Raw genomic sequence first — 24,415 nt, 5'->3', positions numbered from 1 at the left:
TTTTTTACTTATCAAATTAATTTCTGTAGACTTCATCTTAATGATGAATATTATGCAACTTATGACACATTTTTTTCTAATTTATCTAATCTTCAGACCAACCCAACAAAATAAACACAGATATGGTTTTCCTGATGGGCAAAACACCATATTTCAGAATATGTAATATATTGAAGTCTTATGCTGTTCTTCATTCTTATATTTCTTGATTAATTGCTTCCTTTACAAGACACCAAAATATCTGGATCTCAGACATCTTCTCCCTGGAATTCCACAACATCTTGTTGACAAAATTTCATTGTTTCTTGCATTGTTTCTGAGAGGCCTTCTGTTGTTCCCATTTTAAAGATGGGGAAACTAAGTCTCCAAGACTAAAGAGGCTGAAACACAGAGCATGAGGTGGGGAGTGACCAAAGGTGAGGCCAGATCAATAGGCAGGAGGCAAATAATGTACAGCTCTATAGGAATGTTAAGGAGCTTGGGCTTTATGCCAACCCCCATAGGAAGCCATTGAAATAGTGAAAGCCTTTTAAAATAGAAGGTTGGGGTACAGTCTGATTTACATTTAGGAAGCAATCACTTGGGATTGGTTTGAGGAATGGATTGGAGGGGTCTTAAGCTAGAGGCAAGAACTTCAGTTACAACACTGGTATGATTCTCTTGTCAAAAGTCAGTCACCTAAACTTGAGTAGTGACCATTGGGATAGTAAGAAGTAGACAAATTTAAAATGTGATTAGGGATAAAATTAGACTCATACTTGACACTATACACAAGCTTAAATTCCAAATGAATTAAGAATCTAAATGTAAAATATGAAACTGTACCCATGCTAGAAAAATAATGGGTGAATTCCTCTCTAACTCTGATCTAGGGGAGGGCTTTTAACTAAAACTCAAAATCCAGAGACAATAATAGATTGATGTATTTGACTACATTAAAATTTTTTAAAACTTGCATGGTGATATAATACCATAAACACAGTCAAAGACACCTGACAACCAAGGAGAAAATATTTGTAACATATGCCACCAGGGATAATTTTCCTGTTGTATAAAAGATGCTTAAAAATTGAACAAAGGACTAAAAATATGATAGAAAAATAGGAAAAAGACACAAGCAAACAAGTTGTCCTCCCACCAAAAAAAATATATGTGTGTGTGTATATATATATATATATATATATGTTCTAGATATATGAAAAATGTTCAAACTCATTTGTAATTGGGGAAATCCAAAGCAAAATAACACTGAGAAGCCGTTTTCCTCACCTATCACATTTGCAAAAATTAAAAAAATTGACAATATACTCTGTTATCAAGGTTCTGAAGAAATAGCCAATCTCCTAGATTGCTGGTAGAAATGCAAATTGGTACCATTTTTTGGAGGGGAGTTTGGCAATACTTAACAAAGCGACAATATGCTTACTTTCTGACCCAGCAATCTACTTCCAGAAGTCTACTCTGATTTCCAACAATATGAAAATAGTGTGCATTACAGCATTATTTACAATTGCAAAATATTAGAAACTAGTTTAATGCATATTGATAGGAGAGTGGTTGAATGAGCAGTGGATAGCATGCAGCTATACAAAATAACATGGGCAATCTCTATGTACCAATACAGAGTGATTTTCGCATATTGTTAGGTGAAAAAGGCAAAGTACAAAAGAAAATGCATAGTATGCTAAGCTTTATTTAAGACAAATGGCCATTTAAAAAATAAATACCTGTATCTGCTCGTCTACACAAGAGATTCAGGAAGGATAAATCAGAAACTAATGGGATTGGTTACCTCCTAGAGGTGCATGAGAGTGAGATGGATGGAATGTGGAAATGGGGGCAGAAAAACGGAATAAAAGGGGAGTGACACTTGTCTCTCAGTGCACCTTTATATCAAGTTCTGACTCTCAGAACCATGGTGATATTTCAAATGTCTGAGAAAGAATAATAATTTCAGCTAGAATGTGGAGAAGAGGGCCCACAATGGGATGCAAATAGTAAAAAAAAATAATAATAATAAATAATAATAGCCTAACTAAACAAATATAACTACACGGATAGACGGGGAAGAATAGCACCAATCTAAGTAACTTTGGAACAGTTTGGACAATTTTGACTGGATTCTAGAAAAAAACAAACAAACCATTGCCAATACTGCATTCTAGTAAGTAAGCTTGTTTTCTACAGCAGTCTGGATTAACGATTGTGAAACTACTGTATGTATATACTAGGGTTGAACGAGTAAGTATATAAAGTGTGGGTATTGGGAACCAGGTCTCTTGCTGTTGGAGAAAGAGGTTATAAATAAGGAAAGAGGTATGGCTAGAATGAATGGATGTTGGATTGCAATGTGAGGGATCAGGATGAATTTATTTTATATGTATAATATATATATATATAATATATATAAATAGAGATGTAGAAATAAATTTGTAGAAAATGTAGAAAGAAAAACAAATGTGTGTATGGGTTGGTGTACATACATATATTTCCTAGCTCTGAGACAGCCTAGAAGCAATAAAACCCAGTAGCACTGAACACCTCTGGCACCCAGATTTTGGATGATCCCAGCAATGGAGCAGGAAAAAATAGAGGTTAAGCCTGGAAAACCTTTTGGTGTCAGAGTAAAAGGAAGTTTTTATTCTTGTTCTATTGTCTTCTCAATAGAACACAGGAACCACCCTGAAGAAGTTCCGAATGTCCAAACCTGGAACTATTTGAGCAACAAAATAAACAGTGAGAATATTGGATTGTCACATAATTTTTTTTTAAATCCATGAGTCCATACCAACATAAATAAATAAATGGAGAGAGGGGGACCACTATTCTTTCCGTAGAAATCCACTTAGTAAGTGTAGAAGGCATGTGGGAAATGAAAATCTCCCCTAGGTGGTCGTGCCAGTAATACTTGCTGAAGTCCAGAACTAGCAATGGATGCTAAAATTAGTGATCAAAAGTAAGATATTTTCGTAGTTTCCAAGTATCTCCCTTTATCAAGGGAAAATAGTAACTTCATGGTTGAGAAGCCCAGAAGACACTGCCTTAACCAAGTGTTCAAGGTTATCATCACCAGTGATGAAACATCATGCTCCCCTGATCTGCTGCCCCAGGAAGGGCACAGCATCATCCCTGTGGTTTTTCTTGCTAAAAATGTACAAATATACCTTCAATCTTCATCATGAGGAAACATCAAACAAACCCGAATTGAGGGGCATTCTACAAAATAATTGCCCAGTACTCTTCAAAAGTGCCAAGGTCATTAAAAACAAGGGGAAACTGAGGACCTGTCCCAGATAGGAGGAGATTAAGTAAGGAGACATGACAACAGAATGCAGTGTGGAATCCTGGAAGAGAAAACGTGTTGGAAGAGCGATGAAATTTCTGTGAGGTCTCTAGATTGTTAATAGGATTGGACCAATGTTAACTCCCTGGATTTGGTGATTACACTATGATTATGTAAGATACAAACTTTAGGATAAGCTGGGTACCACATATACAGGAACTCACTATACTATATTTGCAACTTTTTTATAAGTCTAAAATGGCTTTGACGTTAAAAGGGCTTTTTAAAAATGTTTTCAGAGGGCTAATTGGCTGGAATTATTAGTGGAGAGGTCAAGGGGAGGGATGAGAGAGATGGAAGTGATACTCAAGTCCCTGGCTAGACCAGGGGTAGATAGTGGCACCATTGCTGAGATTGGAGACAAAGGTTTTGGGAGAAGTTGATATGAGTTCTGTTTGGGGCATTGTGAGTTTGGGGCAAGGGATGGGCCTTGGGAATCCCCACAGTGATGTCCTCCAGGCAGCAGAACATTCCAACCAGGTGCTGAGGACAGAGTGGCAGAGGCAAATGGGGCTTTGGCCAAGGGAGAGAACAGTGATTCTAGGGACAGACCCTAGTGTGGCTCCACCATCAGTGGTGCTGCCCAGAGGTCCAGTGAGCTAGACTACACTGTGTGTTAGATACAATACCAAATGTGGGCGAGAGGATTCTCCATGGAGCATGGAGAGGAAGCCAGATGGGAGTGGATGCAGGGGAGAAAGGGAGGTGAGGAAGTGCAGACATGGTGGGAGAGAACCCTCCGGAAGCTTGACTTTGAGGGAAGGTGAGACCAGGTAGGGAGGCAGAGAAGGGTCTGAGTTAAGCACACTTAGGGCAGAGTGAAGGGGAGTGAAGACTAAACAGAAAGGAGTTACTTATATTTCTAAAATATTAGTGGAAAGTCTAAAGAACACTGAGGATTAATGCTCAGAAAGTAGATTTTCTACCATCTTCATTTGCGTATAACTGTACCAACACTGAATTTTCCCCAGGTCAAATTATGGTAAATAGGAGCAGAAACTTAGACTTTGTTTCTTTTTTTGGAGAGAAATCTCTGAATTCATCTCAAACAGAGATCGACTGACCTGCCAGCCTTGGGGTTACCCTCTTGAGAACCAGTTTCTAGCTCACCTAGCACAGCTTGCAATGCTGAAGGCCCTAAATTCCAGGGAAGAGTGTTCTGGGAATCTCAGGCAAGTGCTTTCTCTGATAGAGGAGGCTGTGCCACGTGGTGGGCAAGTGATGAATGTTTGATGTTGAAAGAAGAATGTGCAAGTGGGGTGCTAGCTACTGGCAGGGAAGGCACTGGATGCTTTGACTGGACCCATATGGTGGCCATGGGCTGAGTCCAGGCTCAACACAGGCCGGCACGAGCTTCAGGATACTCTTGTGGGCTCAGGTGGGAGGGTGAAGATGGGCAGCATGACAGGAACCAATCTAATTGGACAGGTCCACAAAATGAGGGAGAGGCCACTGTGCCCACAGTGTTGGCTTCTGGAATCAAGAGAAGAAAATTTAGTCTCTCTAGTGGGAAGATAAGAAGAGCAAGTGCCCTGACTTTTGTAGGGTCGTTATCATTGGGTAAATTACATTACATGAATGAACAGAGCCAGAATATATATATATATATCAAATGGCTCTTCAGTGATGTTAGAAACCCAGAACTGACTCTCAGAGATTGGTGCCATTTCAGAAGATCTTCACATCTACACTCACACATGAACACCAACACCGGGCTCACATCTAACTCCTCTGCTGAGGCTCTGAGTTCCTGACTGGTCGAGGACGATCAGGGCTGGCCTCTAGCTGGTGGTGTGCCTGGGATTCGTCAAGGAACATGCCGGGAGCAGGAAACAAGGAGAGCAGGAAACAGGCAGGAACAGGAAACTTCTCACCTTCACTGCAGAAGTGTGAAGGAAGGACAGTGAGTCCAAGATGAAGGGCCATGAGAGCTCAGGACTGGAGGGCATCACTGGAACACAGGGGTGGCTTTAGAGATGCAAAGCGGAGTCCCAAGGCCCCACCCAAGGTCCAGTTCCCCCAGGAATCTGGCCCATTCTAGACAAGGGCATGTAAGATCTGGACCAAACCAGGGAAATGAAGTTGAGGGTAGGGAAGAAAAGGGCAGGAGCATAGCAGGGGCCAGACCCAGCCTGCCTTGGGTCGGGGCTGCAACTCAACATCACCCACAGACCCAGCCCAAGAGAACCCAACGGGCCAGAAAGCCACCTGTCAGTACTCAGCTGCCCAACAGCATTGTTGAAGCACCTGAGGCAGCAGCCCTTGGACAAATGGCTCTGGGCGAGAACAGGAAGCCTGGAGTGGCTGAGTGCCGGGAAGGAGCCGGGGCCAGGAAATGCTGGCTGCACAGGGCCACATGGGAGCACCATCGGGAAGAAAAGAAGTCTGGTGAATTAGAAACAAGGCCCAGTACTCAACTGGGGCATGAGGTCAGGGGAAATAGGAATAACAAATATATGGGGCTTACTTTGCGCCATGTGCTCTTCTCGCTCATTTATTGAATTCCGTAACTACCCTATGAAGTAAAGTGTAAAATTATCCCCAATTTGAAAATGAGGAAACAGAGTCCCATAGGGCTTAAGCAACTGGCCCAGGGTCATAAAACTATTAAGTGGCAGAGCTTGGATTTCTTTTTTTTTTAATTTTTTTATTGGTATGTTAATCACCATACATCATTAGTTTTTGATAGGGCTTGGATTTCTTAAACAGGCTCCAGAGTCCAAGTCTTTAACCGTATAATAGACCACCTCTTTGATGACACAGCACAAAGCCAGGAACACTGTTTCAGTTAGCAAAAATGAGAAGGTGAGATAGATTTAATTAAGATCTTGCTAAAAAGGGAGCCAAGTGTTTGCCAGCATTTCCACACTATACCCGATACAGTCCTACCTTCCTATTTCACATGTGGAGAAAAGGAGGAAATGTATCTCTTTATTGAAAAATAGAATCTTTGCTCCTCTAACCAGTTTAGCAGTCTGGGTGAACTTCGGAGGCATGCTTAGGAATTTGCTCCTGATCCCTGGGAACTGGAGTGGGCTCTCCTGCTCACCACCCCCTCTCCCACTTGGCTCTTCTGACCCTCATCCTGGTGCTGCCCACACCCCAAGGGCCCCTCCCCACAGGCTCCCAGCTCTCTCCACAGAGTTATGTGGGCCAGAGCCTGCCATTACCCCACCTCCACTGGCAATGCCCTGAATCCATCCACTCTTCAACTGTCTGTGCAGGATAATCAACCCAAGACTTTGTGTCATAAATATGTTTCCCCATTCATTCTCAGTAGCAGTGCATTTTCTGGAAATATAATGCTTTTATCCAGCATGATGAGTCATAATGGTGGAAAGGGAGAAGACTGAGGAGGGAGGCCCTTAGAACCATCCAGTCCCCTAGGAACTGGCTCTCTCTGCAAAATACGTATGTGATTCTATAGCCTACCTTCTAAGCTTCTAGATATATTTTTAAATCAACTTTATTGAAGTATAAGGTCAGTACAACAAACAGCATCTATTTAAGTGTACAATATGATGAGTTTTGACAGGGTACATGCCTGCAGTTCTTCCTCCCCAATCAAAATATACATTTCCATTTCCCCCAAAGATTCCTCCTGCCCCAGGCAGCCCCTTTCTCCACTCCCAGCTCCGAGGCAGCCACCATGTGTCCATTTTGAGATACAATTGGAGACATTTTTTGTCCTGTATTGTTTGGGATCAGGCGTGCTCTGGACAATGACAGAGAAAGTCTCTTTGTTGTTAAGAATATACATATGCATATGTAATCACCAGAAATCACTCCTTCAGCCAAGCAGCAAACAAATAAATTCACCCCAAAGCAGGTTCGAATCAATGGAACCCCCATCTCTCTGTGTCCTGAGTAAAACAGGGTAAAATGCATTTTTTCATTTAGCAGTGGTTTTCTGACTAAGCCTGATTCTGAAGTGATGAGAAAGACCCTTAATACGAAAGCAATTGCAAGCCATGATTTTATTGACAATTTGATGGATTTTGCTGTGTCCCAGAGTCATTCCACAATCATTTGGCTGGTTTTTGTTTATTTGGCTATAACCTGCATATTTTAGTTTTCCCTCAAGGCTGTTAAATGTGGGTTAATAGTTGTGTGTGCCTCTTAGATCATCTCAAATAGAAAATTCTTCTTTTCTGCTAAATGAGAATTAATTGTATTTGAGCTCAGAGCTTTTTTTCCTAATGCATTAGGGTTGTGGATAATGACATTCATTTCTCCTCTTGGGCCCAGCAGCCAAACCTAGAATAATCCCATTCAATTCAAAAGGCATTTATAGAGTATTTGCTTTTTGCAAGATACTTTCTTACTCCTTATGCTATATAAAAATGAGTAGGATGCTACTGTCCTAAAACAACAGCAACAACAACAACAACAACAACAAAACCTATAGCAAGGAAAGTCACAGACTACACAAGTATGTAAGTTGAAAGAGATCACATCTGGGTGGGGGTTTTGTGTAACCTAGGGTAGGAGTAGGGTGGGGATGTATTCTACACAGGGAAGACAGCTGGCTGGTTTTGAGAGACCTCAAGTCATCTATCAGAAACCAAGAGTTAAAGTTGGGGACCTATAGTAGAAGATCATGATTAAAAAAATAAGTTTATTCTTAAGTCAGGGGGTAATGGAGCAAATGAAGGTTGAAGAAGGGAATGATATGATTTGAACCTGCAGGATTGGGAAGGATAGATGGAAACTGGGAAGGCCTGGAGGTGGGAAGACCAGTTACAAAGCTCCTGTAACAATTCACCTGGGAGATTAGGAGGAAATATATGAGAGAGGCATATGGAAGCAGGAATTAGAAGACTTGTAGCTTTGTGGATGGGGGAGAGAGAGGGGGGAAGGTAACCCAAGTTTGCAAACCTAGAGCCTGGGAAGAGATCAGGAGTATGGGTATATAATAAGGAACTGGTTGTCCTTTGGCCATAACCGGAGAAGTGAGAGTCAACAAGTTTTAAGCAGTTATCAGCTCAGAGGAGGAAGCTTCACCCATTGGCTCTTCAGTGGAGCACGTGATGTGTGAACCCATGCTTCTCCTGCTGTTACCAAGATTGCCTAGGCAACATTGTACTGAGGTGACAAATTCCACAGACAGTGGCTTGGCCATAACTTTGTGAGTGAGCATATGGAGAGAAGGTGAGGAGACAGCTTCCAGCAATAGAGCAGATTAGATACTTTGAAGGGTCTTCCCCCTATTGCATAACTAGATTCTAGATCAACTACAACAAATACCATTTTAAACTCTTTCTAGTTGCACAAGAAGCAGTTATATCTGTTAGCTTTTGCTGCATAACAAGTCACTCCAAGAAATTTTCAGATAAATGGAATCTGGGAGGGTTTACCATGACAGATAATCACCAAGGAGCTTCTAAAGAATATACTTCAAGAAGAAGGAAAATAACCCCAGAAGAATGTCTTGAGGAAAGAATGAATTATAAACAAAGAAATTTATAAACATATAAGTAAATCCAAAGACATGTTTCTTACGTAATAAGAATAAGGTCTAATTTGGGGCAGGGTAATATAACCAAAGGCTAAACAGTGAAAAGAAGGTGATCAGATTTAGTGTCCTAATGTCCTTGAATTTTATTGAGTGAAGTAGACATTGGGATATTGAATAATCTGCTAAATTGCTAATTGTTAAATTTCAAGAGTGAACAGTAAAATAATAGAAATGAAATAGAATTTCCAAATCTGTAGATAAGAACAATGAAATATAATAACATTCCAAAAAAAAAATCAAACCAAACTAAGGCAAATAAAGGAGAAAAAGGAAACAGAGAAGGCTGGACACACAGAAAGCACAAAGAAAGAAAATGGAAATAAGTCCATATATATCATTAAATGCAATAAAAACAAAGGGACTGAACATTTTGGCTAAAAAACATAGATTGTCACCCTAAGTTTTTTTAAATCCAGGTGTATTCTGTTTCCAAGAGACACATCTAAAACATAAGGAGAAAGAAATGTTGAAAGTAAAAGCATGGAAATGGGTGCAGCAGGCAAATTCTAAAGAGCAGAATGCCAGGTTAACTACATTAATATTAAACCAAGTGCCTTCCACACAAAATGGATTATTAAAAATGAAGTGTTTCATTTCATGACAATAAAAGATTTAACTCACCAGGATGATAGAATCCTTCTTAGCTTGGATGCATCTCTCTCACCTGTCATCTTCTCTCTTCTTTCAGTGTGACCACTTGAGTTGAGACCTTCATCATGTCCCATTGCAACTCATTGTCCATTCAGCAGCCAGTGTGGTCATCCTAAAAGTCAGGTGGCTCCTCATGAAAAAGGCCTCAATACCTGAGCATGATGTGTCCACATAGTTCAGTCTCATCTGCACTGTACCCCTCCTCCCCACTTCTGCCCCATCACAGCCATTACACTCCATCATGGTGAATGATGCTCAGATCCCCCAAAACACCACATTTCCTCTGGTCTCTAGGCCTTTGGACATGTGCTCCCTGTGTCTGATCTGATCTGTCCTCTCCTCACTTGGTTGGCTGACTCCATCAAGGCTTCACTCAAATGCCCCCACTTCTTGGAAGCCTTCTCTGACCTCCCTTTTCTGGATTGGGGCCTCTTCTGCTCTGACTCGAAGAGCACACTTAGTATATTTCATCACATTATTTCACACTTTGTTGTCCTCTCCTCTTTACTTGCCTTCCTCCCTAAGTAAGCTGTGAGCTCCTTGAAGGCAAGTACTCATGATGTCAGCAGCATTTATCAAGCACCTACTATGTTCCAGGCATCCTTCTAAGAGGTAGGGATAGAACCATGAACAAAAAAAGACAGACAACATTTCTGCCTCATGCCTCTCACATTCTAGTGGATGGAGCCAGACAACAAGCTCTATAAATAAGGAGAAGGTATAGTCTATAAGGAGATAATAGGTGTTTGGAAGGATATAAAGCAAGAAAAGGGATAAGGAGTATGTGGTGAAGGTGAAATTTTAAGATGGCAAGAAGATGACCTTTAAGCAGAAACTTGGAAGAGGTGAGGGAATATTAGGGAAAGAGCATTCAAGAGAGAACAGCCAGTGCGAAGACTCTGAGCAGGAGCAAGTGTGGCCTGTTCACAGACCAACAAGGAGGCCAGTGTGGCCAGAGTGGAGTGAGCAAAGGGCATAGTGGTGGAAGTTGAGCTCAGGCAGCTATTATTAGATTGCATTGAGCCTTGTGGTCCATTGTAATAATTTGACTTTTATTTTGAGTAAAATGGGAAGCATTTGGAGGATGTTGAACAGAGGAATGGCATGACCAGACTCCAATTTGAATTAACATATTTTTAAATAATATAATAATATTTTAATATCATATATTTTAAAGGCATTCTAAATGCCATATTGAAAAAAAAAAAAAAAGACCAAGGGAGGCAAGGGTGGGAGCTGGAAGACAAATTAGAAGACCATTGTACTAATCTAGTCAAGAGGTGAAGGTGGCTTGGAACCAGGAGATAGCAGTGGAGTAAAATCTGAATGTAGTTTGCTAATGGGTTGGGAATATGGCAGGTCAGAGGAAGAAGCAAGTAAAGGATGAAGCCAAAGTGCTTGGCCTAAGCAACTGGAAGAATGGGGTTGTCATTACCAAGATGGAACCAATGTTGGGTGAATGTGGAGGGGAAAGATAGGGAACACAGGGGAGGAGGAATTCAGTTTTGATTATGTAAATCTGAAATCTTACTAGACCTCCACGTGGTATGTCCAGCAGTGAGTTGGATATACAAATCTGGAATTGCGGATCAAGTTTGGTTTGGAGATAGAAACTTGGCACAATTAGCCAAGTTAGCATAGAGATGCTACTGAAAGCCCCCAGAATGGCAAGCTCTCCAGGAGAGTGGATATAGAGAGAAGAGGTGGTTTCACCTGCACCCTGCAAAACGTCTGGCCCACAATCATTGCCCCATATAAAAACTAAGAAAAAACAATTGAAGTTGATAATTAATGGATCCTGTTGACCCTCAAGAGAGCAATGTCAATGAAGAGTGCTGGTAGAAGCCAAACTACAAAGCACTAAGAAAAGAGAATGGAAAACCAAGGACAAAACAAGGAGGTCATGAGATCTGTGGCTGGAGATTTCTGGGCATAAAGATCTGGTTATGTTTGTAGCTTGGAAGAAATGAAGGAGAAGGGGAAAATAATGACTTAAGGTATCTATGGAGTGAAGAGGAGACAGAACTGAAAGAAGTGAACAAATGTGAAGGAAGACAGGTTTTGAGGGGTAGGGAAGATACCTTCTCAACAAAATGGGAGGCAAGATTCCCTAGAGCAGTGAGGGTCCAGGACACAAAACTAGGGATTAGGATGAAGGGCACATTTTAAAAATCTAGACCCTGCTGCAGGTGGGAAGGGTGTTGGCTGGCAGAACACAGGAGGCGAATGAAATGATGAGAGACTTGCGGCGAGGTCCAGGCACCGGTGGAATATGGGTCTGCATTGGGTGCGGGGCAGTCAGCACCTGGCCCTAACCCTGGGGAAGAAGGAACTAAGGGGACTTGCAGAGCCTGCTGTTCTGAGTGACCGTAAGGTACCAGGGTGGCAGCTCATGGTTCACAGAAATGTCTTAAAGATACTGCTTGCACTACCAATGGACATTCTGAAAAGGAAATTAAAACAATACCATTTGGAGTAGAATCAAAAAAGATAAAATACTTGGGAATAAATTTAACCAAAGAAGTATACACTTCCCCTGTGGGGGAGAAAGACTCATACACTGAAAACTACAAACATTGTTTAAACAAATGAAAGACCTAAATAAAAAAAAATACATCCTATGTTCCCTGATCAGAAGACTCACTGCTGTTAATGGCAGTCCTCCCTGACTTGATCTGTAGATTCAATGCAGTACCTATCAAAATTCCAACTGCCTATTTTTGCAGAAATGGAAAAGATAATCCTAAAATTCATATGAAAATGCAAGGGACCCAGAGTAGCCAGAAGGACATTGGAAAAAAACAAAGAAGACTCACACTTCCAATTCCTAAACTTACTACAAAGCTGTACTAATCAAGACATTGTAGTGCTCTCGGAAGGTTAGGCACATGGGTCGATGGAATAGAATTCAGATTCCAGAAATAAATCCCACATTTACAGTTTTTTAACAAAGATGAGAAGACAATTCATAGGGAAAAAGTCTTTTCAACAAACAATCTTGGAAGAGCAAATGTCCACATTAAAAAAAAGAATTTAGACCCATACCTTACATCATATATAAAAATTAACTCAAAAAGGATCAAAGATCTAAATGTAAGAGCTCAAACTATAAAATTCTTAGAAGACATATGGGTAAATCTTCATGACCTTGGATTTGGCAGTGGTTTCTCAGATACGACATCAAACGCGTAAGTAATCAAAGAAAAAAATTGGTAAGTTGAACTTCATCAAAATTAAAAACTTTTGTGCTTCAAAGAATACTCTCAAGAAAGTGAAAAAATAAATAAATAAATAAAACAAAAAAGAAAGTGAAAGAACCCATAGAATGGGATAAAATATCTCCATTCATACATGTATCTGAAAAGGTCTAGCATACAGAATATATAAAGAACTCTTACAACTCAACAATAAAAAAGACAATTTGCCCAATTGAAAAATGGGCAAAAGATCTGAATTAACATTTCTCCAAAGATCTACAAGTGGCCAAAATCACATAAAAAGATGCTCAACATCATTAGTTATGAAGGAAATGCAAATCAAAACTACAATGAGATACCACTTCACACCCAGTCAATGGCTAGAATTTTTCTAAAAAGAAAGAAAGAAGCAAGGAAAACACAATAACAAGAATTTATGGGGATGTGGATGAATTGGAACCCTGGCTCATTGCTGGTGGGCCTGTAAACTCTGCAGCTGCTTTGCAACAGTTTGCCACTCCTCAAAAATTTAAGCACAGATTTACCATATGACCCAACACTTAGCAATTCTACTTCTAGATACAGAGTTAAGAGAATTGAAAACATATGTTACACAAAAACCTATACATGAATGTTCATAGCAGCATAATTCATAATAGCCAAAAAGTGGAAAAACCCAAATATCCATCACTTAGTCAGTGGATGCCCAGAATGGTCAAGAGGAAATGAGATACTCCCACACCACCTTGGAGTGAGAGACCAGAGCATATGGATCATGTTGCACCAAAGACTTGAGAGGAGGTGTGGAGGGTTGGGGGATGGAAGAGTTAGAGAAGACACTGTGGGATGGAAAGAATTGTGCTGAAGTCTAGGAAAGTTGAAGCTAGAATGTTCTAGAAGAAGGCCATTAAAGGAATCACCTGGAGCAAAGCCTTGAAGGCCTGTTGCACGTGCAGATGACAGGAAGCAGAGGTCCTTAAGGAAGGAGTATCAGGGATGGGGAGCTGGAGAGGTGGACCAGACAGTGGTCCAAAGACACCACAAAGACTCGCGATCCAGGACTGGCACAAGAAGGGGGATGTGCTTGGCATGAGGTCTGCGCACACACCACCCTCCTGCCTTGTGGGGGAGAAGCAGTGTGACATCTGTTGGTGTAACTTTAGCCCCACCATCCTTTCAGACCACAGCACCCTTCCCCTGACCCCGGCCCCTTGGCCAAGCCAGCAGAACCTATGCATGTGTTTTGGGCTTGAGAAAGCACCTTCCCCCCAGAATGGAAATCCTATAGGGCCTCCCCACCCTCCCTGCCCACCCCAGTGCCTGCATAGCTTGGGGCTGGTGCTTGGCTTTGCAGGTCCTCGTAGCTGTGGTCTCATCCTTTGCTCACAGACCTCAGAAAGGAGAGCCTCTAACTCTCGGTGGCATTTAGCTTCGCTCTTTAAACATCTGGGTCACAGATATGCTCAGTTAATTAATGTTCTTAGCGCTGTTCATTTGCCTGCTGGATAATAGATTGATTCATAATTTCAATAAGCAGCTGTGTATATCTTTCCCCTGAACATAAAAGCAGCTTGCTGTCATTCATCACTTTGCATTTGGTGAATTTGAGTATATTCAGAGAGACATTGTTTAGGGAGGGGCAAGGAGGGCTTTTGATTTTCTTATCATTTTGCCTCTGACAATCACTCTGATTTGGAACTAATTTGGGTTTAAAGCACATGTTAACCACATCTCTCTCAAAGGCACTTAATAGACTCCCTGTCACTTGTTTCAGAGGGGAGCAGGTGGGCCCCCCTTTGGGGATGAAGGCAGAGGGTTTCTGAGTGGTTTTCATCAGCAATGAGAACCCCTGCAGAAAATCTTATCCCCTGGAGAAGAGGCACTGGCGGCCCAGAGCTGCCTTCTGGCTTCTTTCCTGGCCAGAAATGCCCAGGCTCTCAGGAGAAGCCCAGGATCGTGTAGGCAGAGGCCCCTTTGCTGCTCAGCTGCTGGGCCAGGGCACCCAACCATGTGGGTCTCTAGGGTCCCAAGGGGAGAAGCCAGGACCCAGCCAGGTAACCAGATGTCTTCAGACCGCAGTTTCTTCATCTTTAAAACAGGGAGAGTAATAGAAACTTACCTCACTGAGTTGTAAAAATCACGTTCTTTATTCTCTGTACAATGCTTAGAAATGATGCAGTGTGCCTTTAATACATGCAAGCTGGTAATTTTTTGTTTTAATTTATTTGGCACTAGCTGTATATTAATAATCTTCACTCCTACCCCCACCACCTCATAGGATGTGAGAGCAAAAATGAGACATGTACTTTCCTGTCTCATTGCCTTCACCAGCCCGCACTGGAATTATCAGTGGGAACACAGCCACGTCCTCATATTCTCAGAAACCGGTTCCCAGGCTGGTCGCACAGAGAACTCTTCAAAACAGGCTTATGGAGTTTAAATGAATGGACGTAGCTGCATCTTTTAAATGGTGTCGCTCACCACATTTATAATGTGCTCATCCACAAACACGTTTTGAGCACTTGGTCTGTGATTTTCTCCTAGCAAAGAAGGAAATTAATTACAGACAGTCCCTGCCCCTAAAAGAGTGTGAAAGACGGATGAATGCATTTGCTCGAAGGTTGGAATACAGAATTTTAAACAACGCAGACAGGCAGGAGAGGGAGGCCACTTGAGTAGCATGGGTGCTGCTGTGGGAAGAGTTGGTAGGCAGCACCATCTCCGTATCAATTAGCTCTTGCTGCATAACAACTATCCCCCCAAAAAACTTAGTGGCATAAAGCAATATGCATGTGTTATGCATTATCCAGATCAGCTGGGTGGTTCTGTGAGCTGGACCAGGCTCGGCTGATTTCAGCTGGACTCATTCATACATCTCTTGGCAGCTAGCAGGTCAGCCGAGGGCTGCCTAATCTAGGATGACCTCGTCCACTTGTCTGGTGGTTGGCTGGCTGTTGGTTGGGCCATCCAGAGCTTACTGCCACGGTGCCAACAGGACTCCAAGAGCAAGAAGATGGAAGCACGCAAGGCTAAAGGTCTGGTCCAGGAACTGGCACATCTTTGCTTCCGTTATATTCTGTTGGTCGAAGCAAGTCACCAGTACTCAGGGGATGGAGGAACAGACTTCACTTCTTGAAGGACATTGCTTCGGAAGTCTTACTGCCCAGGGTGTATAGAAGGAAGAATGAAGGATGGGGCTTTAAAAAAGAAAGATTTTATTTATTTATTTGGGGGAAGGGAGAGAGCAAGCAGAAGTGGGGGGGGCAGCAGAGAGAGAAAGAGAGAGAGAGAAAGAGAATCTCAAGCAGACTCCCTGCTGAGCATGGAGCCCGACCCAGGGCTCGAGCCCACAACCCTGAGATCATGACCTGAGCCGAAACTAAGAGTCAGACACTTGACCGACTGAGCCACCCCGGTGCCCCCACAATCCCCCAGCATTTGTTGGTGTGCATGGAGCGGAAAGCAGGTGCCAGGACTGTGGTACACCTTTAGGACGCTTCTGCTTTTTCATCATTATAAATAGTGTTGCAGCGAATATCCTATATACATTAACTTGTGTTCCCGGTTTTGATTGTTACCTTGGGATAAATTGCTAAAAGTGGATTTATTGGATCAAAAGAGAAAAAAATTTTTTTAAAGCACAAAGAATATATTTTGAAATCCCCTTTTTGAAAGGTTGTTGTAATTTTCCCCCACTCCAGCCCATTTTATACTAACCTTGACAATATGAGAATAGGTTTATTTTTTCTTTCAATGTGGTATCACCTTGCTGTTTTAGTTTATTTATTTTAACACCTGTTAAGTTTAATGTTTTTTAATATATCTGTTTCTTTTTCAGTGACCTGCCTCTTTGGGTACTTTACACCAGGGTGGAATTAATTAATTAATCCCAATTTATAAATGAGGTGGAAATGCAGACTCGGAGAGGTTAAGTGACTTATTCAGGGTTGCCCAGCCAGCTGGGAGCAGAGCCGAGCTTTAGAAATCAGACGTCCTGCTCTTTTCTTTATTCCTCTGCTCCCTCATGTTGCTGGACAGAAGCCCACAGTCCAGAAACACTGACTGAGGACATGCTTAGAAAGAAATACGCCTGGCCCTGGGGATGCTGTATCCAGGCTTAGCAAGCCAGGGACGCATGGGTGAGACCTGCAGACCTGAGTCAGCTCTCCCCACCCTCTCCTTTGCTCTCTCCCCAGCTTGCCCGCTACACCAAGGAGGGCTTCCTGCACCTGGGCGCCCTGGGGACCACCACACTCCTCCCCGACACCCGCTGCCTGGTGGACAACTCCAAGAGTCGGCTGCCCCAGCTCCTCGACTGTGACAAAGTCAAGAGCAGCCTGTACAAGCGCTGGAACTTCATCCAGGTGAGTGCCCCAGGGAAAGGGCCAGCACCCCAGAGCAGGGGAGGCTGCCGCGGGCCACAGGGGGAGCTCACTTCCCCAGCAAAGCGCATCCAAGGTCTCCAGCCCTGGGCCAGCCTCATGAACCCAAAGTACGTCCAGGGGCAATCAACGGAGGAAGGTTTCAGGTGGCACAGTCTCCCAGGTCCCTGCAGCAGCACCAGGCAGGCTGGGCTCTGACAAACCTCGGGAGGGGAGTGTGCGGTGATTTCCCTGAAATCTGCTAAGTAGTCAGTAAGATGGAGAAAGTCAGACCCCACTCGGACACCATCCCCCATCAGTGCTTGTCACCTGGTTCAGCCATTCAAACTTGGTGAAGCTGATACGTTTTCTGACTCTGGGGTTTCTGGAGGGGGCTCTGTTGATCCCTCCCCCTGTGCAAAGAATTTTGGTCGGACCGCTCCCCATGAGAGGCCATGTGCCAGGCACTATAGTGGTTAAACCTCTTTTTCCGTCTCTCTCTGCGTTTCTGTCTCTCTCCGTTTCTTTCTCTCATTCTCTTGTCCCTCTGTCTCTCTCTACCTTCTTCTCTGTATCTCTACCTCCATCTGTCTCTGTCTCTCTTTGTCTCTGTATCTCTCTCTCTGTCTCATTATGTCTCTGTCTTTCTGTCTCTCTCCTCCTTTTACCCAGAATGGAGCCATCATGAATAAGGGCACAGGGCGATGCCTAGAGGTGGAGAACCGGGGCCTGGCTGGCATCGATCTCATCCTCCGCAGCTGCACGGGACAGAGGTGGACAATTAAGAACTCGATCAAGTAGCGGGGTTGGGGGGGAGCAGGGGCCCCTAGAGCCTGGCCCCCGGCCTGGGGTCTGCCCATCTTCTGGACCAGCCACACTGGTGGAGAGACAGCAGGAAGCCAGCAGGTGCTCAGCGGGCCTCCTGGGGCTTCTCCAGAGCAGCACAGGGGCCCCAGATGGAGACTTGGTGTCCCCCCTTTGGCGCTCAGCAGCCGTGAAGCCTATGCTCCCTGGAAAAGCCCCGCACCCCTCCTCTGGAAACCCAGGAGCCGTGTCTTCTGCCACCTGGATGTGGACCGCGTACCATGGAGTGAACCCCCATGTCCTCTGCGTCCTCTCCCCAGCCACTCGCAGGACTGGGACTCGCAGGGGCCCCTCTTTCTCATCTCTTGCAGCAGCAGCTTCTGAATGCCACCCCCAGGCCTCAACAGAGTGGGGGGTGGTGCTCAGCCGCATCCTGTCTCCCCCTTCTTGGAAGAGGCCCTTGAGACTCTGTGTCCCTTGACATTGCTTCTGCCCAGATGCCCATTTACAAGGCAGCCTCCACCCCCAACCTTTCCATCAGATGGACAGCCCTGGACTTTTCTGGACCCTCCCTAAGATGGCCTGGAAGGAGTTAATGCTTCCATGGTCACCCCGTGGGGCTCTAGGCTCCGGTGTTCCTGGGCCAACTGCAGAGAGACAACTCCATGTCTGCAGAGAGCCAGAGACGGAGAGGCTGAGCGCGCACAGGGAGGTCGTGGCTGTGAGGGGCCCCTGGGGCTGGAGCCGGGCCGGTGCAGCTCTGCCCCCCGCCCCGGGGACTAGGGAGCCCTGACTCACCCAGAGCTTAAGGACTGAGGCCAGCACAACAGAGGGGGCCTGGACCCTGGAGGATGCTCCGTGTTCATCTCATTTCACCCCATGCTCTGCTGGCTGACAGGGGAGAAGGCAGTCGATTCCTCTCTGAAGAGTAATAATTTTTCTCGATTGCCCTCTGGTTAGGGTGCACTTATAAATCAGAGTTAATATATGGACGCGTGTGCATGCCCATGAGTATGTGTGCCTGTGTGGTGTGCGTGACTGCGTGTGTGCGCGTGCATGAGGGTGTCTGGGTGTGTGCCTAGGAGTGTGTGATAGAGCAGATGTCAGCGTATGGCCTTGCGCTTGTCGTTTCCTTGCTCACCTGGATCAGGACAAGGCTGCAGGAAGCTGGGGGGGTTGGCCATGCTTCTTTGGCCAGGAGGACGTGGCCCAGACTTGCCCCATGTGGAGCCCCAGATGGAAGGCTGTCCCTTTGGCCAGTTCCCTCTCTGTCCCTCATGCTATCCCCAAAGGCCGAGCCCTGCCCAGAACCAAACCCTGTAGTCACCCAGTTTGGGTTCACAGTGTCTCATTTGGTGGCATCTTACTGGTGATCGCCCCCTGCCCCATTCCTCCCTTGTGAAATAAATACATGTGAGCACTTCCCAAAACAGCCTTGCTTGCTTCTTGGTTCCTCCAGAACCCGGGGCTCAGGGGGAGTGTCTGGAATATGGCAGAGGGTGCCTTTCGTTTGAGGATTTGGTCTTGTTGTGAGCAGCATCCCTCAGAGCAGAGGCTGAGACAAAACCAGCCTGCACTTGGACTCAACTTCCTCCCCCAAAGAGGGACAGAATTTGATATTTGGCACTCACTCACTGACCCCCTGGTGGCCCCCAGCATACGAGGGTCAGGCTGGCACAGGAAGCTGGAAAGAGGAGGAGGGTTGAGGCGACCTGGCCGTGTCGCCCTGATCTGCCCGCTCCCGATGCCATGCAGCCGCTGATACCTCTCAAAACCACGGTGCCTCTGCCAGAAGCATCTGCCCCTTTTTATCATGGAAATGTGAAATCCTTAAAGATGCCAGACCTTCTGTCACGGAGATGGGTCTGGTCAGGGGTCCCCTCAGCTAGGACAACCCCTCTTCCCTTTGAGGAGGCCAAGAAGGTCGATCCTGTTGGATGTTACACAGACAGGCCTATCAATGGACATTCCCATTTTTCTTCTGGGTTCTATGAGAACCGGGTCCATGAGATGGAAAATGATGCCATTTGGAAATAAGGAGCTCATCAGACTTTAATATCAGAGTCTCAGGGCCACCATGAAGTGAAAAGAGCTAAGGTCTGCACGTTCCCAGGGGGGTCAAGGGAGACATTGAGAGACTATTGTGATACGATGCCTTGGGAAGGAATCCCGCCCTGACTGCACCATTCTCCCTCTGTGTGGGTCTTGAAAGAAAAATATAAAGAAGGCATCATCCTGTTTTACCATTGGCTGAGGTTTTGATCCCAAATCCTGGTGAGGTACTCAGTGGAATCCTTCATTCTACAGGAAAGGGGCCCAATGGCCTCAAACCAAAGTAAGCGGCAAGACCTGCTCGGTTCTCTGATGGAGTGGGAGCCCGCACCCTCTAGTGCTCCAGCACACTCACTGCATCTGGGGCTCCTTCGTACTCCAAGCTGCACCTCTGAAATACGAATAGCACCAAGTATCCTGGAACGTGCAAGAGAGAAGTACCCTTCTTCAGTGTCCCATGCAGCAGGACAGGATGTTTGGGTTTGCTGATGTGTGTTGGCGGGGGGGGGGGGGGGGGGGGGGGGGGGGCACGGTGGTGGGGCTGGTTCAGGACCACGGGAGGCTCTCTGCGTTCATATGGGCATCTGCTGTCGGCACTCACCCGAGCCACTTCCCAGAGGCTCAGCTACCTGGAGAGACGGGCCAGAGCCCGAGGCCAGCATCCCAGGACGGCCCCCTCTTCCCCCCACAGGGTCCCTGTGGGCCTGAAGGTGGTGGGGTGGCGGACCAAGAGGGCCAAGGCAGAGAAAAGGAATGAACAAAGTCAAAGGGGGAGGAGAGAAAAAAGAAGCAGGGCCCTGGGGAGCCTTGCATCCCAGTCCTCGGAATTTGGAAGCTCCAGGGCCCCATGTCTCCTCACAGTGGCAGCGAGCTCCAAGTGTCGGGTTCCAGGGGCATCTCACACTCCTTCAGCAAACAGTGGTAGTCGGCACCATCTGTAGCTGGGGAGATCACTCCCTGCCCTCACCGGGGGGACGCTGCAGTGGGGGCTGAGCTTGGACAGCCACTGCTTCACACCCCCTCTGTCCCCCCAGCCCCTCCCCTGCACCCCCACTCCCCTATCTGGTGACTATTTCTTCTTTTCTCTCATTTCTCCTCTCCATATTTATGGCAGAAAACCTCACCGATGGTGTTCCTGACACATGTCCAAACCTCACCGCCGATCTCTCTGATTCTGTATGTGTTCTCTCTTAAATGCCTTCTTTATGCTTATTCTGGTGGCCAGAGAAGGAGAAATAGGGAAGACCGGGAAAGCACACTCTGGGCCAGAAGCCACCATCTTAACCCACTCCGAGCCCTTTTGCTTGGTTTCCTGAAGCCATTTCTGTGCATCTGAAACATCTTCCTACCATTCTTGAGAAGTATCCCGGTTTCCCAAAGGGCCGAAGTCAGGCTTGGGCAGAGCAGACGGCTCTCCCAGGGCTGCCCCATGGGTTGTCCCTGATTTGCATGCTGTTTCTCTCCTTCCACTTTGCTTGGGACTGCTACTCCGAGTGACGGCCCCGCCAACCCCCCCCAACCCCCGTGACAGCCCCCCAGGGAGTGGGCTTGGGAGGGGCCTGGAGCCTGTGCAGGAAACCAGGAGGCCCAGGCCAGCAGGAAGCTGACAGGTGCCTGGCTGCGGGTTCCCAGTCTCTGCTCATTGTCACATCTCTTGTTTTTGCTTGTTTTTTCTTAAGTTTTTAGTTTAATTCCCTTGTAGTTAACAAATAGTGTTACATTCATGTCAGGTGTACAATGTAGTGATTGAACACTTCCATACATCACCCTGTGCTCATCGTGACAAGTGTGCTCCTTAAACCCCATCACCAGTTTCCCCCATCCCCCCTCCCACCTCCCCTCCGGTAACCATCTGTTTGTTCTCTATAGTTAAGAGTCTGTTGCTTGGTTTGCCTCTCTCTCTCTTTTCCCCTTCGCTCATTTGTTTCTTAACTTCCACAATTGGTGAAATCATGTGGTATTTGTCTTTCTCTGACTTATTTCACTCAGCATTATATTCTAGCTCCATCCGTGTTGTTGTAAATGACAAGATTTCCTCTTTTTGATGGCTCAGTAATATTCCATCGTATATATCCACCACAGCGTCCTTATCCATGCATCTGTGGATGAACACTTGGCTGCTTCCATAGTTTGGCTATTATAAATGGTGCTGCTACTAAAAGGCAACCTCCCCTCGCTCCAGATCGGCTCCAGGTCATCAGCTCCTAATCCATTGCCTTTCCTCTTGCCCAAATCATGAATCTGAATCTCTCGGCCACTCTGCTTTCTCACTTATCAGGCAAGTTCCCGAAACCTGGGCATAGCGCTCCGCGGTGGGCCCCAAACTCCAGAGGCCCATTTCAGTTCAGTTCAACAATCACCTTTGGACACTTATCCTTTGGTTTGCTTTTTCAGACTCCTTAGAAGGGGTGGGGGGAAGGAAGAAGGAGCTAAACTTCATTGAGCAAGTGCACGATCAGTATCTTAGTCTTTACCCCTTAAAGCTTATATTGGAAAGAACACAGATACAATGTATATGGTCTCCCCACCCCTGGAGCCTGGGCAGTCCTGAAATGGGGTCTACTCCTATCAGCATAAATGGGGATCTTGGTGTATTTACAGATTTCAGTGTTCTTGCCCCCACGAGGCTCCAGCTGAGGAGCAAGTGCAGCTCCCAGCTTGACTATCGGCTGCCTGTTGCCCTGGGCTTCCAACACCACCCAGGCACAAAGAGCCAAGTTGAAGAACTAAGCAAGCCAAGCAGGGATCATTGGTGTGGCGGATGGTGGCAGAACATGGAGACTGTCAGCCCTAGCCAGTTATCGTCATCATCCTTAATAAAGAGTCAGAGGCTTCCTAATACCCCAGGGTCAAAATATCATCTCATTCACTCTTTCATTGGATGCCCACCTACCTTAATCACTTGGCATCTGCTTCATACACTCTACAGCTTGTCTTAGGGCAGAAAACGCTTTCTGCTGGTGAGCCAAGCAGAGGCCAAATCTCAGTAACCTCTTCCCACCGCCCACCCTCTCGAGCTCTGAAAATAAGATTAACTGTGCATTAAAATCCACAGTGTGCCTTAAAGTTGTAACACTGTGGGTTATAAGGGTGAGAAAAACAACCATTGGCAGCCTTTGATCAGTAGACAGTGTCCTCCGCCATCTGGCGAAATGGTTAACTGTCTTGGCTAGGGAAGCCGCGTCCCGTTTGCCACAGGATTGGTCACATATTGTGAAAAAAATGTGTATCTACTGCTTCTTAGGAAAACTAATAGACGGAATCCCTCTGAGAAAAAAAAAATCCTCACAGCCCCTCAGGGTTGACCTAATTTATCTCTTATTGTCATGTTTCTCAAATATGCGTAAACATAAAACGGCTTTTGCTCATGGACCCGTTACCGCTATAAAATAAAAATAAATTTACAAGTCGATACAAACAAATCGACCAAGTCAATAAAACTTAAGTGAACGTTCATTCAACCTGGTGGCGGCCTCCCTTGCCTCCACCAAGTTCCTGCTGCTTTGAATGTGGCCCTAGTGGAGGTTCTTCTGTGTCCTGTGATAACTCGAACCTTTCTCCTCTTTTTTACACTCCAGCTGCTTTTGAAATATTTACTTGCCATGCATTCATTCAACGCAGAACATGCATGCATCCCAGCTTGTCCGGGATGCGGCTAAGGATAGAGCACTGAGCGAAGCAGACAGAGACCCTGCTTGCCAGGAATCTACATTCCCCTGGCTTTCCTGAGGGGCAAACACATTTATATTAAAATCTCCGTTCCTTTTTTTCTCCTTCCCCTGGGACAATTACTGTAGAACTTTTTAGTGCCAGCGATGTCGTGACACCAACTCAAAGCCCTGCCCCAAATTCACAGTGGGCGTGCACCTGATCATCCAGCTAATCCAGAATGTGCTTATGTTAGTTTTTAGGTAATTAACAAAAGGAAGGCACAACATTTGAAAATGTTATGGACGTCTTGCAACTGCAGGAGTCAGAGAACCTGCGGGTGCCTGTAAAGCGCCAGTTGGAGGGGATTCCTGGGTGGCTCAGTCGGTTAAGCATCTGCCTTCGGCTCAGGTCATGATCCCGGGGTCCTGGGATCGAGCCCCGCATCGGGCTCCTTGCTCAGTGGGGAGCCTGCTTCTCCCTCTGCCTCTGCCTGCCATTTCCCCTGCTTGTTCTGTTCGCTCTCTCTCTCAAATAAATAAAATCTTAAAAAAAAGAAAGAAAAGAAAAGCCTCAGTTGGAAAGGCACAGTTTGCGTCTCTTTGCATTCCACCAAATTGGATAAGGCCGTGGTACCCTCAGACCTATGATGGGTCTCATCCCTATGGGACTTGTTTTCAACTCTTGCTTTTCTTCCAAACTGCTCACCGTTGAGTCACTCCCAACTTGATGCAATATGTAGATGAGAGCAAAACCTCATAACTGAAATATCACAGGATTTTTTTTTCCTTCTGATTTTCAATGTGGAGCAAGAGCTTGTGGGACAGGACTTTGGAAAGCG

General features: G+C 45.4%; 1 protein-coding gene across 2 annotated transcripts in view; it reads left to right on the top strand.

Moving 5' to 3' along the window:
• Nucleotides 1-19,304, top strand: part of GALNT17 (polypeptide N-acetylgalactosaminyltransferase 17) — a 451,342-nt gene extending 432,038 nt beyond the window's left edge. For both annotated transcript variants that reach the window (XM_028110173.2, XM_028110175.2), the window contains 2 exons: nt 16,906-17,073; nt 17,743-19,304. In XM_028110173.2, coding sequence (XP_027965974.1) covers nt 16,906-17,073; nt 17,743-17,871 — 297 coding nt within the window. In that variant the 3' untranslated portion in view covers nt 17,872-19,304. The remainder of the gene's footprint in view (nt 1-16,905; nt 17,074-17,742) is intronic.
• Nucleotides 19,305-24,415: the final 5,111 nt, after the last annotated feature.

Source organism: Eumetopias jubatus, unplaced genomic scaffold (genome assembly GCF_037043125.1).
Source record: "Eumetopias jubatus isolate StellerSeaLion01/CBP00866 unplaced genomic scaffold, mEumJub1_p1.0 scaffold_12, whole genome shotgun sequence".
NCBI classification, from domain to species: domain Eukaryota; kingdom Metazoa; phylum Chordata; class Mammalia; order Carnivora; family Otariidae; genus Eumetopias; species Eumetopias jubatus.
This window is presented reverse-complemented; position numbering and strand designations above follow the sequence as displayed.